This window comes from Peromyscus californicus, unplaced genomic scaffold (genome assembly GCF_007827085.1).
Source record: "Peromyscus californicus insignis strain IS unplaced genomic scaffold, ASM782708v3 Scaffold_15__1_contigs__length_86483966, whole genome shotgun sequence".
Classification (NCBI taxonomy): Eukaryota; Metazoa; Chordata; class Mammalia; order Rodentia; family Cricetidae; genus Peromyscus; species Peromyscus californicus.
This window is the reverse complement of record NW_026294447.1, coordinates 86,421,178-86,447,620: the sequence shown is the minus strand read 5'-3', so window position 1 is coordinate 86,447,620 and position 26,443 is coordinate 86,421,178. Positions and strand designations below refer to the sequence as shown.

Sequence of the window (26,443 nt, the reverse complement as noted above, 5' to 3'; positions counted from 1 at the left end):
CAGCTCATGCACTTTGGGCAGGCTGCTGCCCCTTTCCCCTTCTGAAGACAGACAGCCCAGGCCTAAAAGATGAAAGCCGAGACGTGGACTGAAGAAAGGATGAGCAAGTGCATCAAGCTAGGCTGATAAGAGATACAGTGAAGACTTCTGCAGGACTACAGGAAAGGAGGGCTCTTTCTGACAGTTGCTATGGCTACTAGTGGCCATTTTTGTTATTCCATAAGGAGAATTTATTTGAAAGGATAATTTTTTGTTTGTTTGTTTGTTTTTTGGTTTTTGTTTTGTTTTGTTTTGTTTTGCAAAAAGGATATACTAGGACCTAAACCTGGCCAACACATCAGGGCCAACATGGCACCCATCTTTTGTCCCCAGCACAAGTGGTGGCAAGGTCTAATAAAAGGATAATTTAAAAAGAAAAGAAAAGAAAAAGCTGAGATACAAAAAAGACAGGTGCCTCGTGATGGTGGATGAGCACCTGGATCCAGCCAGGCTTGAAACCACAGACCTCCAGCCTTCCTGGTAATACAGGCCACACTAACAGTTGTTCTTTGGTTTTAGTCACCGTGAGTTTCTCACAATCTTAAGACGGCTTACAGAAGAGTTGAGGATGTGGTACAGTGCTTGCTTAGCACCCACACAGCTCTGGGTTCCATCCCTGGCACCACAGAAAAGTTGGCCACAGTGGGACATGCCTGGATCTCTTGAGGCAGAAGCAGGAGGCTCAAAAGTTCAAGGCCACCCTACATAGTGAGTTTGGGACTAGCCTGAGACCCTCTCTGAAAAATATTCTGAAGCAGAAAGATGACAAAATCAAATGTATTTCCAGGAAAGTAAACACACAATGAAAATGTGAATGGACTCCATTCATCTCCTCTGTCTCACAATCGAGGAACACGAAAGGCAAGGCCAAGTGACAGTACCGTAGACTGAAACAGACGAGGAGGGTCTGGGAATGGTTGCACATGCCTCTAATATCAACACTCAGGACCGAGGCAGGAAGGTCTTGAGTTAGTTTGAGGTCAACCGAGGCTACACAGCGAACCTCAGCCCAACCTTCCTTACACCACAAAAGCACATTTCAGGCACAGAAACGAGAGAGAGAGAGAGAGAGAGAGAGAGAGAGAGAGAGAGAGAGAGAGAGAGAGAGAGAGAGAGAGTTGTTAATAGATTGGTAAAAAGCACTACGACAAATGCTGCGGAGTTAAAAACCAAGGACCCCGTGGTATGGAAAGAGTGTGGAGCAGGATGACTGCAAGGCAAGGCCCACTGAGTAAGTTACACAGAAGACACGCAGCTCAATGGGCTTGAACAAGGAACACACCGCATCCAACCGGAGATCGAGAAAGGCTTTGAATGGCAAGACGTTTCATGTTCATGGGCCAGCAGAATTAACATTGTGAAAATGGTTATATTACCAAAAACAACCTATAGATTCAATATAATCCCCATCAAAATTCCAGTGGCATTCTGCATAGAAACATAATAAATAAATAAATAAAACCTATGATTGTTCCGAAAGCACAAAAACTCTGAATAGCAAAAGCAATCCTGAGCAAGAACAATACTGAAGGCGTCACAACAACCGGGTTCAAGCTATGCTACAGAGCTATACTAACAAAACCTGCATGGCATTGGGTCAAAAACAGACATGCCAATCAATGCAACAGAACCTGGGACCTAGAAATAAGCCCATGCGGCTACAGACACCTAATTTTCAAAAGGTGCCAGAAATATACCTCGGGGAAATGAAGCCTCTCTGGCAAATGGTCCCGGGAAACTGGGTATCCACACAGAGGGTGAAACCGATTCATCTCTCTCATCCTGTACAGAAGTCAGTTCACAATACATCAAAGACCTTAATCTAAGAACCAAGCCTTTGAAACTACTACAGGGAAACAGAAAAAACACTTCTAGACATAGACAGAGGCAACAACTTTCTGAATAGGACATCTCTAGCTCAGGTTATAATAACCAAATCTAAGTAATAGGACTGCATCAAAATAAAAGGCTTTGGCAGGGGCTTGAGAGATGGCCCAGTGAGTATGCAGCTGCAGAAGCAAGGGGACCTGAGTTCAGATCCCCAGCACCCACTTGAAAAGCTCGGTGTGGCTGTGCACACCTCGAACCCCAACGCTGGGGAAGTGAGGAGAAGGGAGTCAGGGAGACCACTGGGACATGCTGGCCACCACCCAGCTGAAAAGCAGCAAGCTCCAGGTTCAGTGAGAGACACTGGACAGAGAATAAGACAGAGTGACAGAGGAGGACACTGAGTGTTCCCACTGGGTTCTGTACTTAAGTGCATGGGCACACACCCTACGCATGTCCACACATGTATACAACACATACACACACACACACACACACACACACACACACACACACACACACACACACACAGAGCTTTGAGACAGCAAAGGAAATAATTACCAGAATGAAGAGACAGTCTACAGAACGGGAGAAAATATTTGCCATTAATAACAGAATACATAAGGAGCTCAAAAAGAACAAATAATTCAGTCAATAAATGGACAAATGAATTGAACAAATGTTTCTGAAAAGAAGAAACACAAATGACCAATACGGCTCATGCCTGTAATCTCAGCACTTGGCAAGCTGAAGCGGGAGGATGAAAAGTGTGAGGAAGTCTGAGCAAACTCAGTGAGTTCCAGGTCAGCCTGAGCTACAGAGGGGGAATTGGCCCGGTACATCCACAGGGGCTGTGGAGATGGCTCAGTCATGGAAGTGACTGCAGGTGCAATCCGGAGGACCTGAGTGTAGATCCTCAGCATTCACTTAAAAAGTGGGTGTGACAGTGTACGTCTGTAACCCCAGAGCTGGGTGGGGGGCACAGGTGGGTCCCTAGACAGCCAGTCTAGCCAATTCATGAGTGTTGGGTTCAGTGAGTCACTGTCTAAAAAAAAGTCAGGTGGAGAACAATAGATAAGGCTATCTGATCTCTGGTCTACACATATGCACTACACACACACATGAGAGAGGAGAGAGAGAGAGAGAGAGAGAGAGAGAGAGAGAGAGAGAAACATACAAACAAACAAAAAATACATTTAAAAATGTCTAACATCCAACAGGCAGTGGTGGCGCACGCCTTTAATCCCAGCACTTGGGAGGCAGAGGCAGGTGGATCTCTGTGAGTTCAAGGCCAGCCTGGTCTACAGAGCGAGTTCTAATATACAGAGAAACCCTGTCTTGGCAGGGGAGGGGGAAATATATATATATATATATATATATATATATATATATATATATATATATATATATATATATATATATATATATCTCCAAAAACGAAAAAAAAAAGGTCCAACATCCTAAACCATACAAGTGATGCAAGTCAAGAGCCGGCAAGACGGCGAGGTGGGTAGAGGCACCTGCAGCTCAAGCCTGACGGCCTGAGTTCAATCCCCAGAACCCATGGAAAGGTGGGAGGGAGAACCCACTCCAAAGACTTGTCTATGGCTTCCACAAAAGGGCCATGACACATGTGCTCCCCCAAACATCATATACACACATATAACAAGAAATAAAAAAATTCCAAAGAAGAAAGGTAAAACTACACTGAGGTTGTATCTCACCCCAGACAGATAGGCTGTCAAGAAAACAACAGGGAAGGAGAGATGACCTCATGGTTCAGAGTGCTTCCTGCTCTTCCAGAGGACCTGAGTTTGGGTCCCAGCACTCACACAGGTGGCTTAAAATTTCCTCTAGGCCAGCCTGGTCTGCAGAGCGAGATCCAGGAAAGGCGCAAAGCTACACAGAGAAACCCTGTCTCGAAAAACCAAAAACCAAACAAACAAACAAACAAAAACTTCCTCTAACACCTGCTCCAGGGGATCCAACACCGTCTTCTGGCCTCTGAGAGTACCTGCATACATGTGGCAGACACCCACAGAGAGACACACATACACATAAATAAAAATCTTTTAAAGAAGGAAACAACCAATTTTAGTGATAATGCCGGATGGGAGGAGGGGATGCGTGGACACAACCCTCATTCCTCGAGGGCAGGAGTGTCAATCAATCCAGCAACCGTGGAAACCAGTGTGGAAGCTTGACAAAAGTAAACTAGCACAGGGTGGGGCTGTAGCTCAGTGTGAAAGCATGCCGCGCTTGGTGCATGCTGGGTCTGCCACACACACACACACACACACACACACACACACACGCACACACACTCACACACACACACACACACTCACACATAGACACTCACACATACACACACACAAACAAACACACACACACACATACACACTCACACATACACTCTCACACACACATACACACACTCAGATGATCATGCCGTGTGACTCCCGGTATACACTGGAAGGAAGCCACGTCAGCATACACACACACGGAATATTATTCAGCCACAAAGAACAAATTCATTTTCAGGAGAGTGGACAGAGCTGGAGACCATCCTATGCAAAAGAAGCCAGATCAAACAGGCCGAGTAAACAATAGTGTTTGCTCACATGCAGAATCTAGACTAAAAAAAAAAGACATGAAAGTCGACAAGGGACCATGAAGGGGAAGACAAGAGAGACTGATGGGGACAAATATGATCGAAGTACATGTCATCTGAAACCCAGTATTTCATAAAATAATTAAAAAAGAAGAGAAGCTTCAGGATGGCGGGATCTGAGAGGGCCCTTCCAAAACTGGGAATTTCACAGCGGGTTTCAGAAGCGGGAAGCACAGCCCAGCTTAGGCTAAGTGGCGGAAATAAGAGTTGGAAAGTACAGACGAGGCCAACAGCATGGGGTGGAAGGTCTCGGCCCTCAGGAGCAGCAGCACCCGTCCTCTACAGACTTCCACGCAAAACCATGACAGGGGCAGAGCTGCAGCTCAGGGTGAGGACAGGTATCCTCAGACCTCACCTCTTCATCCTCATTCTCACACCTGCAATGCCTGCCACCGCCCCACCCCCCAGCCCTGTGCTCCAGCCCCGCGGCACCATCCCAGCCCGCCCAGACCCTCACCTCTTGCCTTTCTTCTTCTACCCTCCTTTCTCTCAGGCCTTCTCCTCACACCCCAGGGCTTCACTCACTGCAGATGCCTCCTAAGCCCTTCTCAGCAATCCAGCCCTTGCCCCACGGACCTCATCTGCATTTATGTATCTCCTCCTCCTGACAACCCTAACTCCGATGCTTGAAACAGAATCTGACATAATCCCCCCAATAAACCTTCCTTGTGTTAATGGATTAGCAGTATCCCGTTGCACTCTGAGGTTCAAAACCCTGCTCATCTTTTTTGTGGTGCTGGGCATTGATCCTAGGGTCTCATACATGCTAGGCAAGCCCTGTACCACTGAGCTGTATCCATAGGCTTTCTTGCTTTGTCTTTTGACACAGGGTCTCGTTAAGTTGCCCAGGCTACTACTGAACTCACTCTAGTTTATGTAGACTTTGAACTTGTAATCTTCCTGGTTCAGCCTCCCATGTAGCTGGGATTGCAGGCAACTCACTTCCACACTACCCCCCTTGCTCACCATTTCCTGTACAAAGTCCATTTTCCCTTGCTCGGTCCTTGTTCAGTGTTACCATGCATGTCCACAAGAACCATGTGAAACGCCAGTGTCCGTGAAGCCCTGCTTGGTTCTATCTTTTAGAGCGCATAATAAAGTTCTACTTTCCTTGAAGGGAATATAGCAGGCTTTGGACAAATTAGACAGGCTAGGTCTGAATCCTATCCCAACTCTCTACATGTGACCTTTGGCAAAGTTATGAAACCTCTCCAGCCTTCAGCTTCCTCATCTGTAAAATAGGAATAATGCTAGCATTCATGAATCTATTCCTGTTAGTGGATCAAATGTGGTAAATAATGCATGCAAAGTACTGCACAATACTTGAAATCTCAATATCAGGTATTAAGTGCTGGCCACTCTCTTTAACATCATTATTAAAGGGAAATGTACTTCATATCTCTGTGTTCTCAATAGGGCATCAATCAGAAAGCCCATTAACAGTCTACAGAATGACTTTTTTTTTGGACAGGGTCCTACTATAAAGCCCCAATGGTCTGGAAATCACTGTTTACACCAAGCTGGCCTCAAACTTGCAGCAATCCTCCTGCCTCTGCAATCTCAAGTACTGGAATTATGAACATGAGCCACCAAACCTAGCCTTGAATAACCAACTTTAATCTACAAAACTGCATCCTTTAAACATCCTTGAGATTTCCCAAAGCTCTTTTTTCTCCCCAATTTATTGGTGTTCCTCCACTCCCAACTTACCTGGTGTAAAATAGTATATCGTTCACGATACAGCTCGGCTTTATCTCTTGCTGTTCCAAATAAGGTTGGTGCAGCATGATTAGTCATTGATAGACTAGAAAAAAAGGGATGTCATTAAAAAAAAATATATAGATAGATATACACTTTACATACACAATATACAAACACACACACACACACACAAAATATTAACACAAAGGTTGACCAAAAGTCAAACATAAAACTATATACTTTGTGAAAAAATATACAACTGAAATTAATCAATAAACAGAAAGATGGCCCAGTGGATAAGAGCACTTGTTGCTCTTGCAGAGGTCCTAAGTTCAATTCTCAGTACCCACATGGAAACTAAAAACTGTCTGTAGCTCCAGCTTCAGGAGATCCAGCACCCTCTTCTGAACTCCACGGACACCAGGCACACATATGGTACACACTCATACATGTAAAATAAATAAATCTTTAAAAAATTTAAATCAATAAATGATACATGGTATACTTACGGAAGAAATTTTTTTCTTTCTGAATTGTACAAAAAATGTGGAATATCAAAAGCTCCAATGATATTGAAAATATGCTCTCTGAAAAACAACCCATAAAACACAGATCCAACTTACTAAAATGCAAGTATTATAGATCAACACTAATAATTCACATTATAAGCTTTTGCACATTTTCTTCAAGCCATGTACCAATTTTTTCAGAGAGCCACAAATAAGAGGATAAAGTTTTTAGCTTGTACATTCTACTTTCAAGAGATACGAAGGTCACAGGTGTGATAGTGCCCCCCCATAACCCATGCACTAGGAAGGCAGAGCCTAGGCTATATTATAAGACCTGTCTTAAACAAACCACCAAACAGTAAATTACACTTTTGATGTTCAATTTAATTCATTCACAGCACACAGACTATTAAATAGACTGGGAACACAGCATGTCAGTAATAAACAAATACTATAATCTCACTAGAAAAAAATAGTAAAGACAAATTATTTAGTAATAAAATTTATAATGTAGGCCATCACTTCAGATGAAGTAAATAAGGGCAGTTTCTACTGTAGAGTTATTGATCACTAACTTTTTTCCCATGAAAAGGCACTGAGTAACCATCCCACAGGAAAATGTAGTTTTACCCACATACATGGTCTCATCCACCGACTGGCTGCACTCCTGGACCGCTGTTTCCACTACGGATCGTTCGATCATGTTTGATGACACTGAGAAAGGAAGTTCAAAGTCCAAATTTCAAACAGGGATAGAGACTCAGGGAAGGCAGCACCCACCTAGAAGCCTAGCACTTGGGAATTGGAAGCAGGAGGAACAGGAGTTCAAGGCTATTCTGGGCCACAAAGAGAATCTGAGGCCAACCTGGGCTACATGAGACCTTGGCTATAGCAGCACACAGCAGTAATCAGAGCACTTTTGAGGCACACACACACACACACACACACACACACACACACTCAATATACCCATTTCTTATTGATGGTAGAGCAACTTTGAATATCAGCCCAAGAACAGAGCTAAAACAGTTTAGAAAGCAACACAAACTTAGGCCTGATCAGAAAGTGAGTATCCTTGATCACTCTGTTTTCAGGCAAAATACCATATGCCATTAGATATTGATATATGATTAGGAGGTGTGGCTTTGTTGGAGTGGGTACGGCCTTGTTGGAGGAAGTGTGTCACTGTGGGGGCGGGCTTTGAGGTTTCCTATGCTCAGGACACCACCCAGTGAGTCAGTAGACTTCCTGTTGCCTGAAAGACGTAGGACTCTCAGCTATTCCTCCAGCACCACATCTGCCTGCACGCCGCCATGCTCCCCACCATGATGATAATGGACTGAACCTCTAAACTGTAAGAGAATCCCCTCCATTAAATGTTTTCCTCATAAGAGGTGCCATGGACATGGTATCTCTTCACAGAAGCAACAGAAACCTTAACTAAGACATAGAGTGTGTTTAAAATCCTGCCTTTAGAAGCAAAGAGAGAACAAATTCTCTCCTGTATTAAGTAGAAAGAGATGAGAGGGGTAAAATTCCTACCCTGTGGGCAGTAGAAACATTGGAGCATCTCTCCTTTTTCGGCCGGTGTCTCTGGTAGCAGTTGAAGTATTTAATCCAATAGACCAGGAAAGTTAGGCCTTCTCACTTTTCTCTTTTCCCCCCAAACACTTACGAGTATCTAACTTAATAAGACACAGTCACAGGTGTGCAGAGAGAAATAAGTGACCATTAAGGATCAGATCAGTGACATGATTCAGTAGATAAAGACATTTGCCACAGAACTCTGATGACATGAGTTTGGTCCTCAGAACCACATGGTAGAAGGACAGAACCCACTCCAAAGTTGCCCTCTGACCTCCACATACATACTGTGGCATAGGTACACATGCACACATGCAAAATGATAATAATAATAATAATAACAACAATGTAATTCTTTGAAGGACATGATCAAATTCAAGAGTTAAACACAGAAAAGAGGCTATGGTAATTCTACCTCCCCAAGGGGATTAGCAACTACAAAAGGGCCCTTAAGGAATAGAATATCCTAAGGTTACAATCTTTGGGAAAAGATACTGTGATGTGTATATCTCAGAACTCTGGAATATCTTAGTGAATGGAGCCTCACTTCCCATTTCAATCGAAATCTGAGGACACAAAGCTATAGCAATCTAGAAATCATCAGCAAATGTTACTTACAGGGCTGCTTTTCAACTGCATCGATGATCTTTTCTAGGGTCTCTTCAAGCTCTAATTCAGTGACAGACTGAAGAGCTTCAGTGAGAAACTTGGTGGCTTCACTAGTGAGAGAAAGAAGAGGCCAAGAATTCTCCAACATTCAGAAACTGCCCATTCATTCCTCCCTTCAAGAGGTTCTCATTTTGCCTATAGTTTCTGAACAAAACTATCCTTCTACCCTGGCTAAAAAACTGGTTTTGTTGTTTTGATTTTGGATTTTAGGTTTGGTTTTGTTTCTTTGTGTAGCCCTGGCTGTCCTGGAACTTGCTCTGTAGACCAGGCTGGTCCTGAACTCACAGAGGTCTATCTACCTCTGCCTCCCAAGTGCTGGGATTATAGGCATGCGCCACCACTGCCTAATAAAACTGTTTTGTTTGGTGGTAGTGGTCGAAGCAAACTGTTATTTAAACCTTATAAAACTCAAACTTTATAAAAAGTCAATGTAACTAAAACCTCAGCTCTCCCACTAAAGCCTGAAGTATCAAGGCTTGAAACAGCTAATTCAAAACTAAGCAAACAATTAAAATAACAACAAATCCCTGCAAGCAGATCATGCTAAATTACCTTTAAAAAAATCTAAATGAACTGGATACCCTGGACATCTGAGATGAACCCATGTTGACCAGAGTGTATGAGACCCAAAGCAGAAACCTGAACTCTAGTCTCATCTGGATTCCTGGCCCACAGAAAATGTAGGCTAAAACGTGAGGGTAGTTTTAGTTTCTAAACCATAGGGTAATCTGTTACATGGCAATAGATAACTAACACACTATCGTCCCACAGTAAAGCTCCATGGTGGTTAATTCTCTCACGGTGTTTGAAACTAAAGCATTTGAATGTATGTCTCACTGAATCGTTCAATGAGCTTCTAACAGCTTAAGAATAGTTCATTTTCGGTGAAAGGAAAGAAGAGTTAATTGATCAATTACTCTTTTCAAACGTAAGAAATTAATGGAACTAAATCCATCACTTTCTCCCAGGTTGACCCTTGGGCACTACTAGGCAAAACGTAAAGTTAAAAGTTCCATAAAGCTCACGGTTATGAAAACAAAACAACTGCATGACTCAAAAACGTATAGCTAGTGTTGGCATTCTGGCCCGGCCCCTTGGGGACCCGATACACAAGCTCAGCGGGTACTTAAAACGTGTATTATAAAATGTAAAGATAATGTAATTACTCGAGCTCTTGAGATGTTCATTCTACAGGACTAAAAATGGCACACTACAGCCAGAAAGCTGCCTTTTGGGCAAATTGAAAACTAGGAAATCTACCCCAAAAAAAACCCAAAACCAAAAATCTATCCGGTTTTTAGTTCTCCAGGCAATAATGAGAATCCAAAACGGAGACGGGTGGGTGGGAGGCTCACAGTCTGCAACATAAATCGCCACCAGACACGCAGACGGATTTCCCCAGTCCCTCTCCTTTGACGGGTCTCTCTGTAATTTCCCGAAGTAACACTGTAACGATTTGCATCCCGCAGAGGCGGGGACCTCCGGGGATCTGAGGACCTCGAACCTGGCATCTTCCCGGGCTCAGGAGGGCCCCCGGCGGCGCAGCTCCGCCCAGCCGGGAAGTAACATTTGCACCCCGCGAAAGCGTCGCGGAAACCCGGGGAGGCTCTGCAGCCAACCATGCGCCAGGCCGACCTCTCCTCTTACAACGGAATAGTCTAAGGGTCTCTGCACGCCCGGGGCACTGCGGCGGGACAGCTTGTCTCGCGACTCACCCTCTGAGCAGCAAGCCGCGAAGCTTGAAAGCTGACACAGCGCGGCTCCGCAGCCGCTCCGGCGCCATGTTCGCGATTTGGCGCCACCGCCGGGACCCCGCCCCTCCTGGACCAGACACGCCCATTGCCCCGCCCCCGCTGGTGCGCCCCGCCCCCAGGTTCTTGGACTAGTGAGTTGGGTTTTTTGTCTCTCTACACACTGCAAGGGCTCTGGGAATCTCAGATCCTAATCCTGAAGCAGGAAGCCATCGGCGCGCCCGCCATGCCTGGGGAGTGAAGCAAGAGTGATCTAAATAGGAACAAGCTTTCTTTATCCCAAGTCCATTTTGAACACTCAGCTCCGTCACTTTCAGCTACCCTCTCTACCTTCCACCTTCTCTGACTCTGTCCAAGCTTCCTGCACCCAGGATCTTCCCTTCCAAGGCTGTGAGAGGTGCAGGGCCTTCCTGTTTACCGGTTCTACACAAGCCCTGGGAAATACTGACTCTTCACTGTTTCCCCCAGCAGGTACTCTCTCCACCACCCCCATCCAACCAGCATTTTAGTTGAGGGCCTTTTGACAATGCGCTGTCATTAGCAATTTAAATGTATTAATGGATGTGTTTCACACATTAATTAGCAGTGTCCCACTTTTTCCACGACAGACTTTTTTTTTAAAGATGGATAAACAAACCAAAGATTATAAATGGCTGGCTTGAGGTGAACTGTCCAACAAGCAGACTCAGTAGGCCATATTTTAAAATGTTTGTTCTTGCTGAGTGTGGTGGCACATGCCTTTATCCCAGGACTCAGATGGCAGAGGCAGGCAAATTTCTGTGAGTTCTGGGGTAACTTGTTCTATCTACATAGTGAGTTCCAGGCCAGTCAATGATACACATTGAGACCTTATATAAAAATAAATAAATAATAAAATGCTTGCCCCGGCAAAATGAATACCATGGAGTGCTTAGAAGTGAGCATGCAACTTTATGGGACGCAAGGACATGCTGGGCATGATGTCACAGGTCAGTAATTCTAGTACTAAGAAGGAGATGTAAGGATCAGGAGTTAAAGGCCAGCTTCGATGTCATAGCAAGTTCAAAACAAGCCTAGGATACGTGAGAGTTAGTGAGAGGAGGGAGGATTTCTAAGGAGGTGTATGCATGCAATTATCTCTAGGGCATTTAGTTAAGATCTTTTTTTTTTTTTTTTTTTTTTTTTTTGGTTTTTCGAGACAGGGTCTCTCTGTGTAGCTTTGCGCCTTTCCTGGAACTCACTTGGTAGCCCAGGCTGGCCTCGAACTCACAGAGATCTGCCTGGCTCTGCCTCCCGAGTGCTGGGATTAAAGGCGTGCGCCACCACCGCCTGGCAAGATCTTTTTTAAAGGGGCTGGAGAGATGGCTCAGCAGTTAAGAGCACTGGCTGTTCTTCCAGAGGTCCTGAGTTCAATTCCCAGCAATGACATGGTGGCTCACAACCATCTGGTGTCCTCTTCTGGTGTGCAGGTATACATGCAGACAGAGCGCTGTATACATAATAAATAAATAAATCTTTTTTAAAAAATCTTTTTAAAAAGCATATGTATATTTGCTTGATTTTTACATTTTAAAACTTTTAGCCAGGTGGTGGTGCATGCCTTGAATGCCAGGGAGGCAGAGGCAGGTAGATCTCTGTGAATTCAAGGCCGGCCTGGGCTACAGGGCCAAGGCTACACAGATAAAGCCTTTCTTGAAAAACAAAAGAACCAAACCAAAACAACAACAACAAAAACTTTTGAAAAGTTAAACTAGACAAAAAGTGAGAGATCCCAGCTGTGGTGCTTTGAATGAGAAATATCCCCCATGGGCTCAGGCATGAGAACACTTGGTTCCCAGTTGGTGGCGCTGTTTGGGGAGGGTTAGGTGGTGCGGCCTTGCTGAAGGAGGTGTGTCCCGAGGCTTTGAGACTATGTAGCTTCGCCCTACTTTCGGTTCTCTTTCTCTCAGTGCTTGCCTTTGGAGCTCCCAGCTTCCTGTTTCTGCCGTTGTTGGCATGCCTGCTTGCCTTGACTCGGTGGGTAAAAGTGGTTGCCCTGCAAGCCTGAGGACCTGGGTTCTAATCCGCAGAGCCTACATAAATCCAGGTGTGGTGGCGAGAGTCTGTAATCCCAGCATTCCTGCAGCCAAATAGGAGGTGGAGACAGTAGGATCTCTGGAAGCTCATGGGCCAGCCACAGTGAACAACTAAGAGACCCTGTCTGAAACGGGGTTGAAAGACAAGGACGGACACTCCAGTTTGTCTTCTGACCTCAACATGCATGCTGTGGTGGCACACACGTGGATGCATACATGGATACATCACACACACACACACACCTGAAAAATTAAAAGAATTAAACTTGTCCTGGGGTGGCAATTACGCCCCACCTCTCCCAGAACTATGCTATATACATTTCTCCACTGCAAGAGAACATTCTGGGGGTGAATGTATTACTGGGACACACCCTGCATGCCAGCATTGGAGTTTTACTGAGAGTACAAACTGTAAAGGCAGTCACAGTGGTCAGTTGAGACAGGAGCCTGTGAAGTTGCCTGTCTTGATGAGGTCTATGACTATGAAATCACAAACTCCTTTATGAAGTTAGACAGGGTAGAGAGAACGTGCCCTGTCGACAGCCGGAGGGAGGCTGTGAAATGGCAAGACGGCTCCTGGAAAGTGAGAGCGACTTACAGGAAGTTGGATGCATGTGGCCATTGTACCCCACGTCACTCTTCTGACAGAGCAGTTCATATGTGATGGGATCTCTCTAAGTCGTACTTGACCTTGCTAAATGCCTTTTCAGTGGTCCTTTAGCATGTGGATGCCAAGACCAACTCACACTCACTGTTAGGAAGGACATTACACCTTCAGAGACCTCCACCAAGGTTACCGCCACAGGTTCTACCCCAGGAACAGTAAAGACAGGTTACCAAAGTATAGAGATATGGGATGGTGACCCAGGACCTTGCTTTGTTGTTTGGCCTATTTTTCTAAAAGGGGTTCATTATGTAGATGAAGTGATGCAAAACTGAGTATTTTTTCAGATATAGAAAAGCATCTGAGGGCTGGGGAGATGACTCAGTTGATAAAGTGCCTGCCATGTGAACATGAGGAGCTGAGTTCAGATCTCTAGCACCCACATAAAACTCGGACATGGGGTCAGGCAGTGGTGGTGCATGCCTTTAATCCCAGTACTGGGGAGGCAGAGGCAGGTGGATCTCTGAGTTCGAGGCCAGCCTGGTCTACAGAGTAAGTTCCAGGACAGCCAGGGCTACACAGAGAAATCCTGTCTTGGGTGAAAAAAAAAAAAAGGTAGACATGGAGGCCTGCCTGTAGTTTTAACACTGGGAGTCGGGCAGAGACAGATGGATTCCCAGAACTTACTGGTCACCCAGTCTAGCCAATTGATGAGCTCTGGGTTCAGTGAGAAGCTGTGTCTCAAAAAATAAGGGGCAGGGCAGTAAAGGAAGACACTCAACATCAACCTCTACACACACACACACACACACACACACACACACACACACACACACACACTCACACACTCACGCACGCATATTTGCCTGTACACACTATATACATACAAAAATTTAAAAAGTATTACAAAGAAAGGCATCTGAAAGACCAGGTGTACCTAAAGAATGAGGATGAGGGTTGGTGGTGCACCCCTTTAATTCCAGCAGAGGCAGGTGGATTTCTGTGAGTTTGAGGCCAGCCTGGTCTATATAACAGGTTTCAGGATGGCTAGAGCTATGTAACAGCAAGACCCTGTTTAAAAACCAATTAAAAAAGAGGACAGGAGGTCGTTCCACATTATGTGCACTGGGCAAGTACAGTTATACAATTCTTAGGAGGATTATGGCCTGGTAAGAAACATATGACCCCAGACAAAGTTATTAAGAAAATCATAAATAGTCAGAACTTGTGAATGTAAAACAGGTGCAGGTATTTGCAGAGCTCCGAGGCCATTGATATGTATTATTTTTCTTTTTTGTTATTCAAGATAGAGTTTCTCTGTGTAGCCCTGACTGTCCTGGAACTCGCTCTATAGACCAGGCTGGCCTCGAACTCAGAGATCCACTTGACTCTGCCTCCTTAGTTCTGGGATTAAAGGTGTGTGCCACCACTGCCCGGTCCATTGATTTACTTTTCATACCCCACTTCACCCAAGTTATCCATCCTTTTAATAACATGATAAAAAGGGGAAGGGGTTCCCTGTAGGGCTGAGATAGAAAGACTCAAGAAGCTTTGATCAGGCTAAGATTCTCTAAAACAAGCAAAATAGGCGTGTGCCCCATTACATCAGTGTCCCTTCATGTTAGAAGTTGCCCCAAGCTCAGAGGGTGATAACTGGAAGTTACGGCAAAACCAACCTGATTAGTAAGCAAACAGTTCCTATGGTGTTTTGGTCCTCATCACGGGAAGGGGAAAAAGCTGGCATATATTCCTAGGTTAGAATTGGGAGTTGTTTGTAAAAGCATTGTAACAGGACAACTCCATCACAGGTACCCCCTCACTAATACTAAGGACAGATTGCCAAAGCTCAGGTTGGATTGAAGGCCTTCGAGGCCTCTTTCTGGGGTGGCGCAGAATCAGACTTTCAAAAGTGGCATGCTCAGTCACAACCATGAGGTGTGGTGTCTGCCGGCCCCACCATGAATGCCACGAGGCTGTGCTGGGACCAGTGTCCTTTCAAGCCAGGGGACCTCCACCAGTAACTGAACCAACAACCAAGCCAGGAAGGGACCCTCCTTATCTCTGTTAATGCCTGGCATATGAACGACATGGTGAGGGCACCAGACAAGAATGGGTGGCTGCAGCAATACCAATAAAGACGGCTATCATGTGCGTGGAGAGCAGAGAAGGAAAGAGTAGCCAGTGACTAACAGTAGTATTGTGTCTTTGTTACTGTTCTGTTGCTGTGAAGAGACGCTATGACCAAGGCAACTCTTAAAAAGGAAGCATTTAATTGGAGGCTTGCTTACAGTTTTAGAGTCCATGCTCATCGTGGCAGAAAGCTGACAGGCATGGCTCTGGGGAAGTAGCTGAGAGCTTTACATCCTGATCTGCAGGCAGTAGGCAGAGAGAGTGACACTGGTGTGGGCTTTTGAAGCCTCAAAGCCAAATTTCCAGTGACACACCTCCAACAAGGCCATGCCTCCTGATCCTTTCTGCTGTGGGATGGTCTGTAAGCCACGAGCCATGTGGCAGGGTATAGATTAATGGAAATGGATTAATTTAAGCTGTAAGAACAGTTAGCAAGAAGCCTGCCACGGCCATACGGTTTGTAACCAATATAAGTCTCTGTGTTTACTTGGTCGGGTCTGAGCGGCTGTGGGACTGGCGGGTGACAGAGATTTGTCCTGACTGTGGGCCAGGCAGGAAAACTCTAGCTACACCTTTCCAAACAGTTCAATTGGGGACTAGGAATTCAAATATATGAGCCTATGGGGGCCATTACCATTCAAACCAACACATAATGGACAGTATAATAGCTCATGAAACTTAGCCTTAGATAATCTATACTGGCATATTCAGAGATATATTCAGATGGAAAAGAGAAAATTGGCAAGTTCTAGGTTGACTACCTTGGGGGACAATAGATATGGGAGAAAATATATCACAGATATCAGTATCCTGGCAGCTTTCTGTTTAGTAGCCCAAAGTTCATTGAGCCTTCCCAGAAATCAAAAAGCATATGCCCTTATTAGAATATGGGTCATCTGCTTTCAAGTGTCCTTTGGAGCCTGCCTGTTGTAGAATATTATTTTAAGGTATATTACTTTTGTTTATGTTGCATTTGTTTAACTCTGTGAAGCTGTGTTACTTTGCCTGTCTAGAACACCTGATTGGTCTAATAAAGAACTGAACAGTCAATAGCAAGGCAGGAGAAAGGATAGGCAGGGCTGGTAGGCAGAGAGAATATACAGAAGGAGAAATCTGGGAGGAAGAAGGAATAGCCTGAGAAGGAGGAGAACTCCCGGAGCCAGTCACCCAGCTACACAGCCAGACACAGAATAAGAAGGAAAGAAAAGCTGGCTAGAAACAAGCCAAGCCAAAGACCAGGCATTTATAATTAAGAATAAGCCTCCATGTGCAATTTATTTGGGAGCTGGGTGGCAGGGGCCCCCCAAAAGAACAAAAACAAACAATACCTGCCCACTAGGTTCCTATAAAGTCTGACCACAGAGAAACCAACATAGGGTAGAAGATAGATCAGGCCAAGGAATCCCCATGAAATGTTCCAGTATGCTGCAAAGTGTCCAAACATGTGAGGCCTATTCTCAATTATGTCCATGGCATATGAATGTTATGATGAGGCAAACACATAAATCTACTCATCCTGTATGGGGTTGGCAAGTAAACCACGTAGGACTTATGCCTGTCAGGGATGTGCTAATATGCCCTTACCTGTGTGGACTGCCATAGACCTCTTGCAAGTGTTTCCATGCAAATAAGCATCAGGCAAGGCTATCGTTAAGGGCCTCATCCAGCTCAACATTGTGTATAGACACTCCAGAGAATTGACGGTGATGGGGGCACTCCTTTCTCAAATACTGGTGTGCAGAACTGGACTGGAGACAACCAGCTCCAGTGATACTTCCACCTACCTTACAACCCTACAGGGGCTGGGTTACTAAAACAGCAGTTGCCAAAGTTTGAATGGAGATACCCTGCAAGTGTAGGGCACTCCCACAAGCCATGGATATTAAACAAGCAAACAAAAATACTGGAGACAGAAATATAAGGCAGGTGGAGCCCATTTAGTCTGAGGATTTGTAGAGACAGGATGTCCTATTCTGTCTGAGATTTTGTAGAGCTAAGAAGTCTCTAGTGGCTGACTGCTCTGCTTCTCTGATCTATCAGCTTTCACCCTAATATCTGACTCTGAGTTTTTATTGTTAAGACTAATTAGATTCTCGAATTGAAAGGTGACTTCAGCTGAGGAGGAGTTCAATGATGGATGACCCATTCTGGAGACAGTATCTTTCCCCAGTAATTGCTGCTGTCATTGCCCATTGGGCCCATGAACAAAGGGGCCATGGTGGCAGAGATGGGGTTATGCATGGGCTCAACATGGACTTCCACTCATGGCTACAGCTGCTGCTAGGTGCCAGATCTGCCAACAGCGGAGACCAACACTGAGCCTTAGATATGGCACCATTCCTCAGAGTGACCAGTCAACAACTTGGTGGCAGGTTGACTACATTGGACCACTTTCTCCATGGAAAGGACAACTCTTTGTCCTTCCTGGAGTAGATACTTATTCTGGTTGTGGATTTGCCTTTCCTGTACAGAATGCTTCTGCCAAAACCACCATCCACAGACTTACAGAGTGCCTGATCCACCGACATGGTATTCCACACATTATTGCTTCTAACCAAGGAACTCACTTCACAGTCTTAGAAGTGTAAAAGCCCATGATCACGGAATCCACTGGTCTTACCACGTTCCTCACCATCCTGGAGCAGCTGGCCTGATAGGAAGACGGAACAGTCTTTTGGAGACACAGTAACAGAACCAACCGGGTGACAGCAGCATGGAGGGCTGGGCAGGGTTCTCCAGAAGGCAGTATATGCTTTGAATCAGTGTCAATATATGGTACAGTTTCTCCCATAGCCAGGATCCATGGGTGCAGGCATCAAGGGGTGGAAAGGGGAACAGTTCCACTTACTGTCACTCCTAGCGACCCACTAGGAAAGTTTTTGCTTCCTGTTCCCGCTACCCTAGGTTCTGCTGGCCTAGAAGTTTTGTTTCCAGAGGAGGGAGCACTCCTGCCAGGAGCCGTAACAAACCTTCCATTGAACTAGAAGCTCAGATTTTCCCTGGTCATTTTGGACTTCTGATGCCTTTAAATTAACAGGCTAGGAAAAGAATAACAGTGTTAGGAGGGGTGATTGATCCAGATTACCATGGGGAAATTGGATTGCATCTCCAGAATGGAGGTAAGAAAGATTATGTATGGAGTGCAGGAGATCCTTTAGGGTGTCTCTTGTTGCTATGGTGCCCTTGATTAAAGTTAATGGAAAACTACCACAGCCTAATCCAGGCAGTATGACAAAGGGCACAGACCTGTCAGGAATGAAGGTGTGGGTCACTCCTCCAGGAAAAGAGCCAAGGCCTGCTGAGGTGCTTGCCAAGAGTGGAGGAAATACAGAATAGGTAGTAGAGGAAGATAGTTCTAAATACCAGCTAAGGCTGTGACCTGTTACAGAAACAAAGATTATACTTAACATGAATGTTTCTGTAGTATTTTGGTAACAATGCATTTGCACAGATATTTGTGTTTTATTTCTTCAATTTCCTTATCATGTGATGTAACATCAGTTAAGAGAATATCAATGGTTATGGTATTTAAGTTTGAGATACTAAAAGAATGTCTCTCAAGGGACATTGACACCTATTCAAAATTTATAATGCATTTTCGGTTGTCTAAGGGATAGCTATATATGTTAGTTATAATTATGACCTGGTTAAATAGACAATGTGTTTGTGATTGTATGTGGGATAGTTATTTTATGTATAGGCATTATGACCTGGTTATTGTTTTCATGATTAATTCGAAATTAATCATGACATAAGGAGATATGATTGTGTATCAGGATGGCAAGGGGTGGATTATGATGGCTATTCTTGGTTGTCTACTGGACTATATCTGGAATTAACTAAAATCCAAAAATAGAGGGGATGTCTGTGAGGGATTTTTGCTTAATTTGAAGTTGGTAGATCCACTTTTTTTTTTTTCCAATACAAAGTTTCTCTGTGTAGCCCTGGCTGTCCTAGAACTCACTCTGTAGACCAGACTGGCCTTGTACTTAGATCTCCCTGCCTCTGCCTCCAGAGTGCTGGGATTAAAGGCATGTGCCACCACCGCCCGGCTTGGTAGATCCACTTCTAATATGGATTTTGAGTCAGGAAGACATTCATCTTTAATCTGAGAAGTCACACCTTTAATCTGGGCTGCACCTTCTGCTGGAGGACATGGAAGAAGGAAGCTTTTGTTTTCTGCCTGCTTGCCCTTTCCTTGCTAGCAAATCCATTCCTTTAATGCCTTAGAGCCTACTTCTTCAGGATTCCAGCATATAATAAAGACCAGCTGAAACACCCAGCCTTGTGGACTGAGTACCTAGTGGATTCTTGGACTTAAGAGTTCACAGCCAGCCATTGTTGGATTAGCCGGTCTACAGCCCCAAGTCATTTTTAATAAATCCCCTTTCTACATAGAGATTCATTCTATAATTTCTGTGACTCTAGAGAGCCCGAATACAGATGGTAATTCTCTACTGCCAAAGATACCACATACCACATGCCTTGGTGGAAGGACATGGGGAAATCAGTATGGGGCTGAACTGGCCCTTCCTCCTCCTGGCTAGCTTTCATAGTTCTGGCAGGCACTATGCAAGCTGCTTAGGGGAAAATTGTAACCAATGGTCCCACTTGGCTGGGGATGCTGAAGGTTGCAGTATCAACATGTCAGGCCTGATGTGCCCACTGATGAAACTATTATAGATACGACCAACGTATTGATACAATTATTTTCTGATTGGATTCATGGACCATTCCACAAGAGGGAATTGGTGCCTGGTTCTGTAAACCTGAACAAAAGCCCATGGCTGGGGAGACCTTAGACTTTATGAAAAGCTGCTGCTGTTCTTCTGCTAAATGATGTGTGTCTGTCTAACTGCCTTCTGAATATTTGTGTTTATGTCCCTCCGTTAGTGCAGGAGTCATCTTCGGTCAGTGATGTTTCTCTTTTTATAACAAGCAACAGTTACTGCAGAGACTCAACTCGTCCTCCAAGTGCTTTTGAATGCCCAGCCCGAATCGAACATCTATACATCCTATCCAAATCTCAGGGGACATCCTGGAAAACGAGGTGGAATGTTGTAGAAAGCTATCAGCACTGTGATTATGCCGTGGGGGAGGGGCTCCCCGCCATCAGTGGATTTATAGGCAGTTAACAGTTGCAAGGGAAGAGTTCCCAAGCTCCCACCCCCCACCTTTTGTAGGCAGTTAACAGTTGCTAGGCAGAGACCATTGATTCAGCGGTAGAGCACATGATCTTGTAACTGTAATTAAACCCACTGGTTCATCAACCGGAACTGGAATGGAATTGTTTCTTTTTGTTCCTCTCCCAGAAAAAGTTTATACAAGTGAAAAAGCAAGACACAGAGCTGGGTAGACAATAACGCTTTCTGCTGGGTTAAAGAGAATTGTGCCTGTGTACGTACACACACACACACACACACACACACACACACACACACACACACACACACGTTATCACGAAGAAACACTAGAAACTATCACTCAGTGCCTCAGGCACCAACGCCTTCTACTGTGATTAGCACGTAAATAAGTACACGTGAAGGAAAAAGAAAACCATAAGCACCCAGACGCTACAAAACAAAAGCAAAAACCTCAGATATGACTTCCGGCCTAAAAAAAAAAAAAATAGTCGGACGTGGCGGTGCATGCACTCTGGAGGCTGAGGCAGGAGGATTGGCGGAGCACTGACTGAAGGACAAAGCCCGGAGGATGCCTATGTCAATTAGCTGGCCCAGGCGAGGTTCATAAACCCAGTACGTGGCACAGGTGCAGGAAAAGGAGACCACTTCCTTCCTGGAACCGGAGAGATGGCTGGAGAGGACCCAGGTGTGATTCCCGGCACCCACGTGGAGGTTCACAACTGCCCGGAACTCCAGTTCCTCGATGTACCTGGTACAACGACATACATTCGAGCCGAATACTCACACGCATAAAATAATCTAAAACAAAAAAGTTAAATAAAAAAAAATAAATAAAATGAGCATCGCGAGAAGGAAGTGAAGGGAACGGTTCCAGAGGAATAAAGACCTAACAAGTGCAGACACTGGCTGCGGAGAAGCTTCAAGGGAGAGGAGCGGAGTGAGTCTAAGGAGCGCACGCACGCGTTCCGGGGAGCACCCAGGGTCCCCCGACCCGGGCGGCGGCCGCGCAGACGCGCCGGTTCCTCGGTTCCGCCTCCGCCAATCTGGACCCTCCTCGCGTTCCGTTCGTGCGTGCGGAGCCGGAGCCGGCGCCGCCGAGCTGCCTGGGCCGCGGAGGGCGGATGGCGGACTCGCAGGCGTTCTGCGTGGCCGAGGAGCGCAGCGGCCACTGCGCCGTGGTGGACGGACACTTCCTCTACGTGTGGGGGGGCTACGTGGTAAGGGGAAGGGGCGGGCGCGCCGGGGCGGCGCGGGAGCGGCGGCTGGGGGATGACGGCCGGCGACGCGGCAACCCCCCCCCCCCCAGCAGGCTTCCAGGCGGCTCGCCTGCGCAGCGCACCCCACTCGCCGCGGGCCGTCCGTGGTCGCTCCGGCTCCCAAAGCCACCCACCCGGGGTCCCAGGGTGCGTGGCTCCTCCAGCCTCCGTGGCGCAGGACTGGAGAGGACCCCCAGGACGCCGTGCCGGGTTATTCTGTCCATCTATTGCCACGGGTGCGACTCAAAATACCCAAGTCACCAAGCAGTTAACCGTATCAGCTATTTTTAGTGGCATTTCTTTGCTAATTAAGTACTTCTGGAGTCTCAAAATAGATCCGTGTTCGCAACACTACACCACGGAGTTTTGTGGTTGAAAATTCGTATTACCATGGCGGTTGGAATGTGCGTTTTGTTTTGTTTCTGTGATTGTAGGATGATAGCAGGGATTATCGAGTTGGAAAAGTGATTCAGATATACACGCCAACCCCGTTCGTTTACAGATTAGAAAATAAGCCCTGCGGAAGCCCTACTGCAAATAGAAGATACATCTTCTGACTTCTCTATACCTTTATATGACAGACCTGTAACACGAGTGAATGACAACGAAATAAAGTGCATACTGTGTGTGTTAAGAATTCTCAGGTCCAAGTGGGTTTTTGTTGTTGTTTTGTGTGTTTATTCCTAATTTAGTTCAGTACCGGAAAAAAAATATCAGAATTTGTTTTTGAGTGCCCACTATATATATGGCATTTCCCTAGGGACTCTCAGTCTTAATCAATAGGATGATCTACGATCTAATCTGTAAGGTGACCCTGTATAGCAGACAAGTCTCTATTTTAATATTTATTTTATGTTCATGAGTGTTTTACCTGTATGTATATCTGTGTATCTTGTGTATGCTTGCTGCCCACGTAGGTCAGAGGAGGGTGCTGGAGCCTGGAACTGGCCAGACACTGTTGTGAGCCACCAGGTGGTTGCTGGGAATGGAATCCAGGTTCTCTGTGAGAGCAGCCAGTGCTCTTAGCCACTGAGCCATCTCTTCTGCTCCAAGTCTCCATTTTCTAAAGAAAGGCATTGACCCCTTGATGGTCATGTGACACCAGGGGCTGCTTTCTGGAGCTTTGTTTTATTAATTAATTTAACTAATTGAGACAGGATCTCACACTGCAGCTCACGCAGGCCTGGAATTTCTTGTGTAGCCCAGGTTGGCCCCAGAGTCAGGGCTAGCTTCCTGTTTTTGTCTCCCAAGTGTTCAAATGTACAGGCATGAGTGACCACAGGTAGCTCTCCCATTTGTTTTTAGCTTTTTTTCTTTTTCTCTTTTCTCTTTTCTCTTCCTTCCTTCCTTCCTTCCTTCCTTCCTTCCTTCCTTCCTTCCTTCCTTCCCTTTCTTTCTTTCTTTCTTTCTTTCTTTCTTTCTTTCTTTCTTTCTTTCTTTCTTTCTTTCTGTAAATTTGTCTGGTTTTTGTTTGTTTTGTTTTGAAACAGGTCCCAAGTACCACAGGTTGGCCTTGAACGCCTGATCTTTCAGCTTCCACCTCCTGAGTGTTGGGATTACTAGTGGTCCTCTCCTGGCCTAGTTTCTTTGAATTTTTTTTTTTTTTGTGAAAAACTAGTTTATACATAATACACAATAATGGCTGTGTGCACATAATACATAAATATAATGATGGCGGTGTACACATAAAGTTTTTTTTTAATGTTTTTAAGCTCTACCACTTGGAGATATAGACGTACTAAACTTTATCTGCTGAGTTTCTATTGGGTTGTGTTGATAATGGTATAAGTTTAAATGGAAAAAAATTAAAATAATAATCTTGCCAGCCAGGTTGTGTAGCAGCATTCCTGTAATGCCTGAACTTGGGAGGCATAAGAGGGAGAAGCAGTTGGAGGGCCTTCTCTGTTACATTGTGAGTTCAGGGGTAGCCTGGACTACATGAGACCTTGTCTCAAAAGTAATAGTCATCTTCTAATACCGCATCTTTGTATGAATTCACTTTAACTCCATAAGTGAAATAGATCAGTGCAGAATTCTTTGAGGCCATAAAGGAAGTGTCTCATTGTTTTAGATCTTATTTTGCTCTTGAAAACTGTAATCGGTAGGAGTCCAGTTCTCCAGCAGGCAGCTAAAGAATATTCCAAAGAGCAAAGGCACTACAAACATAACCCTGAAAGAAACAACACAGTTTTGAATCCTGAGTCTATTACTTTTTAAATTCCAGGTACCATCAGCAGGCTAATAACATCTCAGGTATAAGTAGAAGGGAGGGCGGAGTAGGAGGCAAAAAAGACAGCATGCCTTCTCTCCAGAAAACACAGGATCCTTCCAACAGCTCTTCTGTAACAGCCTTTTGAGCAGGAGATGGCTGAAAGGTCCTGGAAGCTCGAGGGATTCAGCTGACAGGTCCTGGAAGCTGGAGGGATTCCAGCAGTTGGAGGTTAAGAATATGGTTGGTGTCTGTTTTATATTCTAACCAGTTTTCCTCATCAATGCAAACAGTGCATGTGTGGAAGTTGACAGATGTGTGTCCTGAAAACTCCGATATCTGTCTGAAGTACTTCTGACTTGAACCAGTTTTAAAGAGCAATGTATCTAAATTTGTCTCAAGAGGCCACCGTAGTTCATGCTAGAATATTCTTTTGTTCTATGTTCCTCTATGTCTTTTCCAGTTTATTGGCATCCATACAGGTTGCCAGTGCAGCTGGCCGGACCATGAAATGTGAGCCATTTCCCAGATTTCAAAGGAAGAGTCATTGTATGTTCGTAGATGGTGTATATTCCTCTCGGGACCTCATTCAGACAGTTCTGTTTCTCTAACAGGACTGAAAAAGGATGAGTTTTTCTCTGAACTAAAAGAAAATTTAATCTATGAATATGAAAATCTAGCCTGATATGTATGGAAGATCAGTTTAGGAAATGTTTGAAAAGAGTGAAGGGAAGAGAGAGGGCTTTAGTACCAGACACTAAAGGATCTCACGGCTCTGAAGTAATCAGTAGGTCCATCTACTGATGGTGCCACAGGCTGGGAGAGAGATGGCAGAAGCAGCCAGGCTATGAGACTATTTTTGTTTGTAAAAGTAGCATTTTGAATCTGGACAACCAATTATACAGTAAATGCTTCTTCTAAGATAACCAGAGGAAATTGATGTCAGAGCCTTAGGACCAGTAATTAACCATAAGAAAATTGAACTTCACTGTGGGCAAGACAGAACTATTTTAAAATCTTGGACTGAGAAAAGAAAAATCTGAATTAGAAAAATGTATAAAGAAAAAAAAATTGGCAGATCAAAAATTTTTTTTTAAAAAAAATGACTTTTAAAAAAGCACTACAAAGTGAGAAACCCAGTGGCAGATGAGGAAATACTTGTAATGTGTGTGATAGACTGAAGACCTACAAAAGCCAAGAGCAGCTGATAAGCAAGCTTCAAAGAAGTGGAGGGGCCCAGGAGGTGAGTCCTTGCCTCTGCCCATGAAACCCTGGGTTGGACTGAAAAACTGGCCTGGGGTGCACACTAGTAACCCAGCACTGAAGAGATATAGGTAGAAGGAGCCGATGCTCAGAGCATCCTTGGTTATATGGGGAGCTAAAAGCCAGTCTGGGCCAGAGATTCTGTCAAAGAAAAAAAATCAAAAAGTAGAAGTAAAATAGGAGTAAAACATAAAGCTCAGCACTGACCTGTAGACCCTGACGCTGGCACCACAGTCTCAGAAGACGCTGGCACCACAGTCTCAGAAGACGCTGGCACCACAGTCTCAGAAGACGCTGGCACCACAGTCTCAGAAGATGCCTGGCATGAGAGGCAGTGGTACAAGCTGCATCTCCCGTTTGTCGGTCTGCAGGCTTTACTGTGGTGTGGCCTCAGAGCTTGCTCTCTGCAAGACCAGATGCTGGGCCTTCAGTCTCCCTGATGACCCGTGAACTACTTAATAGTCATTTCTTGAATGTTTATGAGGTGTTTGTTTGTTTGAGACAGGGTTTTTCTCTGTAGCCCTGGCTATCCTGGAACTCACTCTGTAGACCAGACTGGCCTCGAACTCACAGAGATCCATCTGCCTCTGCCTCTCCAGTGCTGAGATTAAAGGTGTGCACCACTATGCCCAGCTAAATTTTATGGATTTTTATATACACCAAGGAACACATAAAATATCACTTATAGATAAACACACTCACCTGCCAGATTAAACAGGGCCAGGGACATGGCTCAGCAGGTCAGCGTGGTTGATCTAAGCTTGGTGACCTAAGTTTGCTCCTTGGAACCCACATGGTAGAAGGAGACAGCTGGCTCCTACAGGTTGTCTTCTGACCTCCACACATGACCTTATGGGTTATGTGCATGCCTTCTGCCCCCCACCCAAAAAACCCAAATATAAAGAAAAATTTTTAGAATTATCACTATCACTTTGAAAGTTTCTTGTTTATCTTTCTTGGTTGAGCACACAGCTTCCCTCCCCCCTCCCACAGATTATCATTACCTTTGTTGTTGTTGTTTTGTTTTGG

At 45.0% G+C, this 26,443-nt stretch overlaps 2 protein-coding genes across 5 annotated transcripts in view; one reads left to right on the top strand and one right to left on the bottom strand.

The window, feature by feature from the left end:
* Pole2 (DNA polymerase epsilon 2, accessory subunit) overlaps window positions 1-11,857 on the bottom strand; it is a 31,557-nt gene extending 19,700 nt beyond the window's left edge. For all 3 annotated transcript variants that reach the window (XM_052739691.1, XM_052739690.1, XM_052739692.1), the window contains exons 1-5: window positions 10,719-11,857; window positions 8,953-9,053; window positions 7,389-7,464; window positions 6,751-6,828; window positions 6,251-6,344 (exon numbers count right to left, since the gene is read on the bottom strand). In XM_052739691.1, coding sequence (XP_052595651.1) covers window positions 6,251-6,344; window positions 6,751-6,828; window positions 7,389-7,464; window positions 8,953-9,053; window positions 10,719-10,843 — 474 coding nt within the window. In that variant the 5' untranslated portion in view covers window positions 10,844-11,857. The remainder of the gene's footprint in view (window positions 1-6,250; window positions 6,345-6,750; window positions 6,829-7,388; window positions 7,465-8,952; window positions 9,054-10,718) is intronic.
* Window positions 11,858-21,598: 9,741 nt separating this feature from the next.
* The window catches only part of Klhdc1 (kelch domain containing 1), a 44,589-nt gene continuing 39,744 nt past the window's right edge, over window positions 21,599-26,443 (top strand). The window contains exon 1 of one of the 2 annotated variants that reach the window (XM_052739687.1): window positions 21,599-21,903. In XM_052739687.1, the coding sequence (XP_052595647.1) occupies window positions 21,808-21,903 (96 nt within the window). In that variant the 5' untranslated portion in view covers window positions 21,599-21,807. The remainder of the gene's footprint in view (window positions 21,904-26,443) is intronic. The other variant, XM_052739686.1, reaches the window with a different exon arrangement.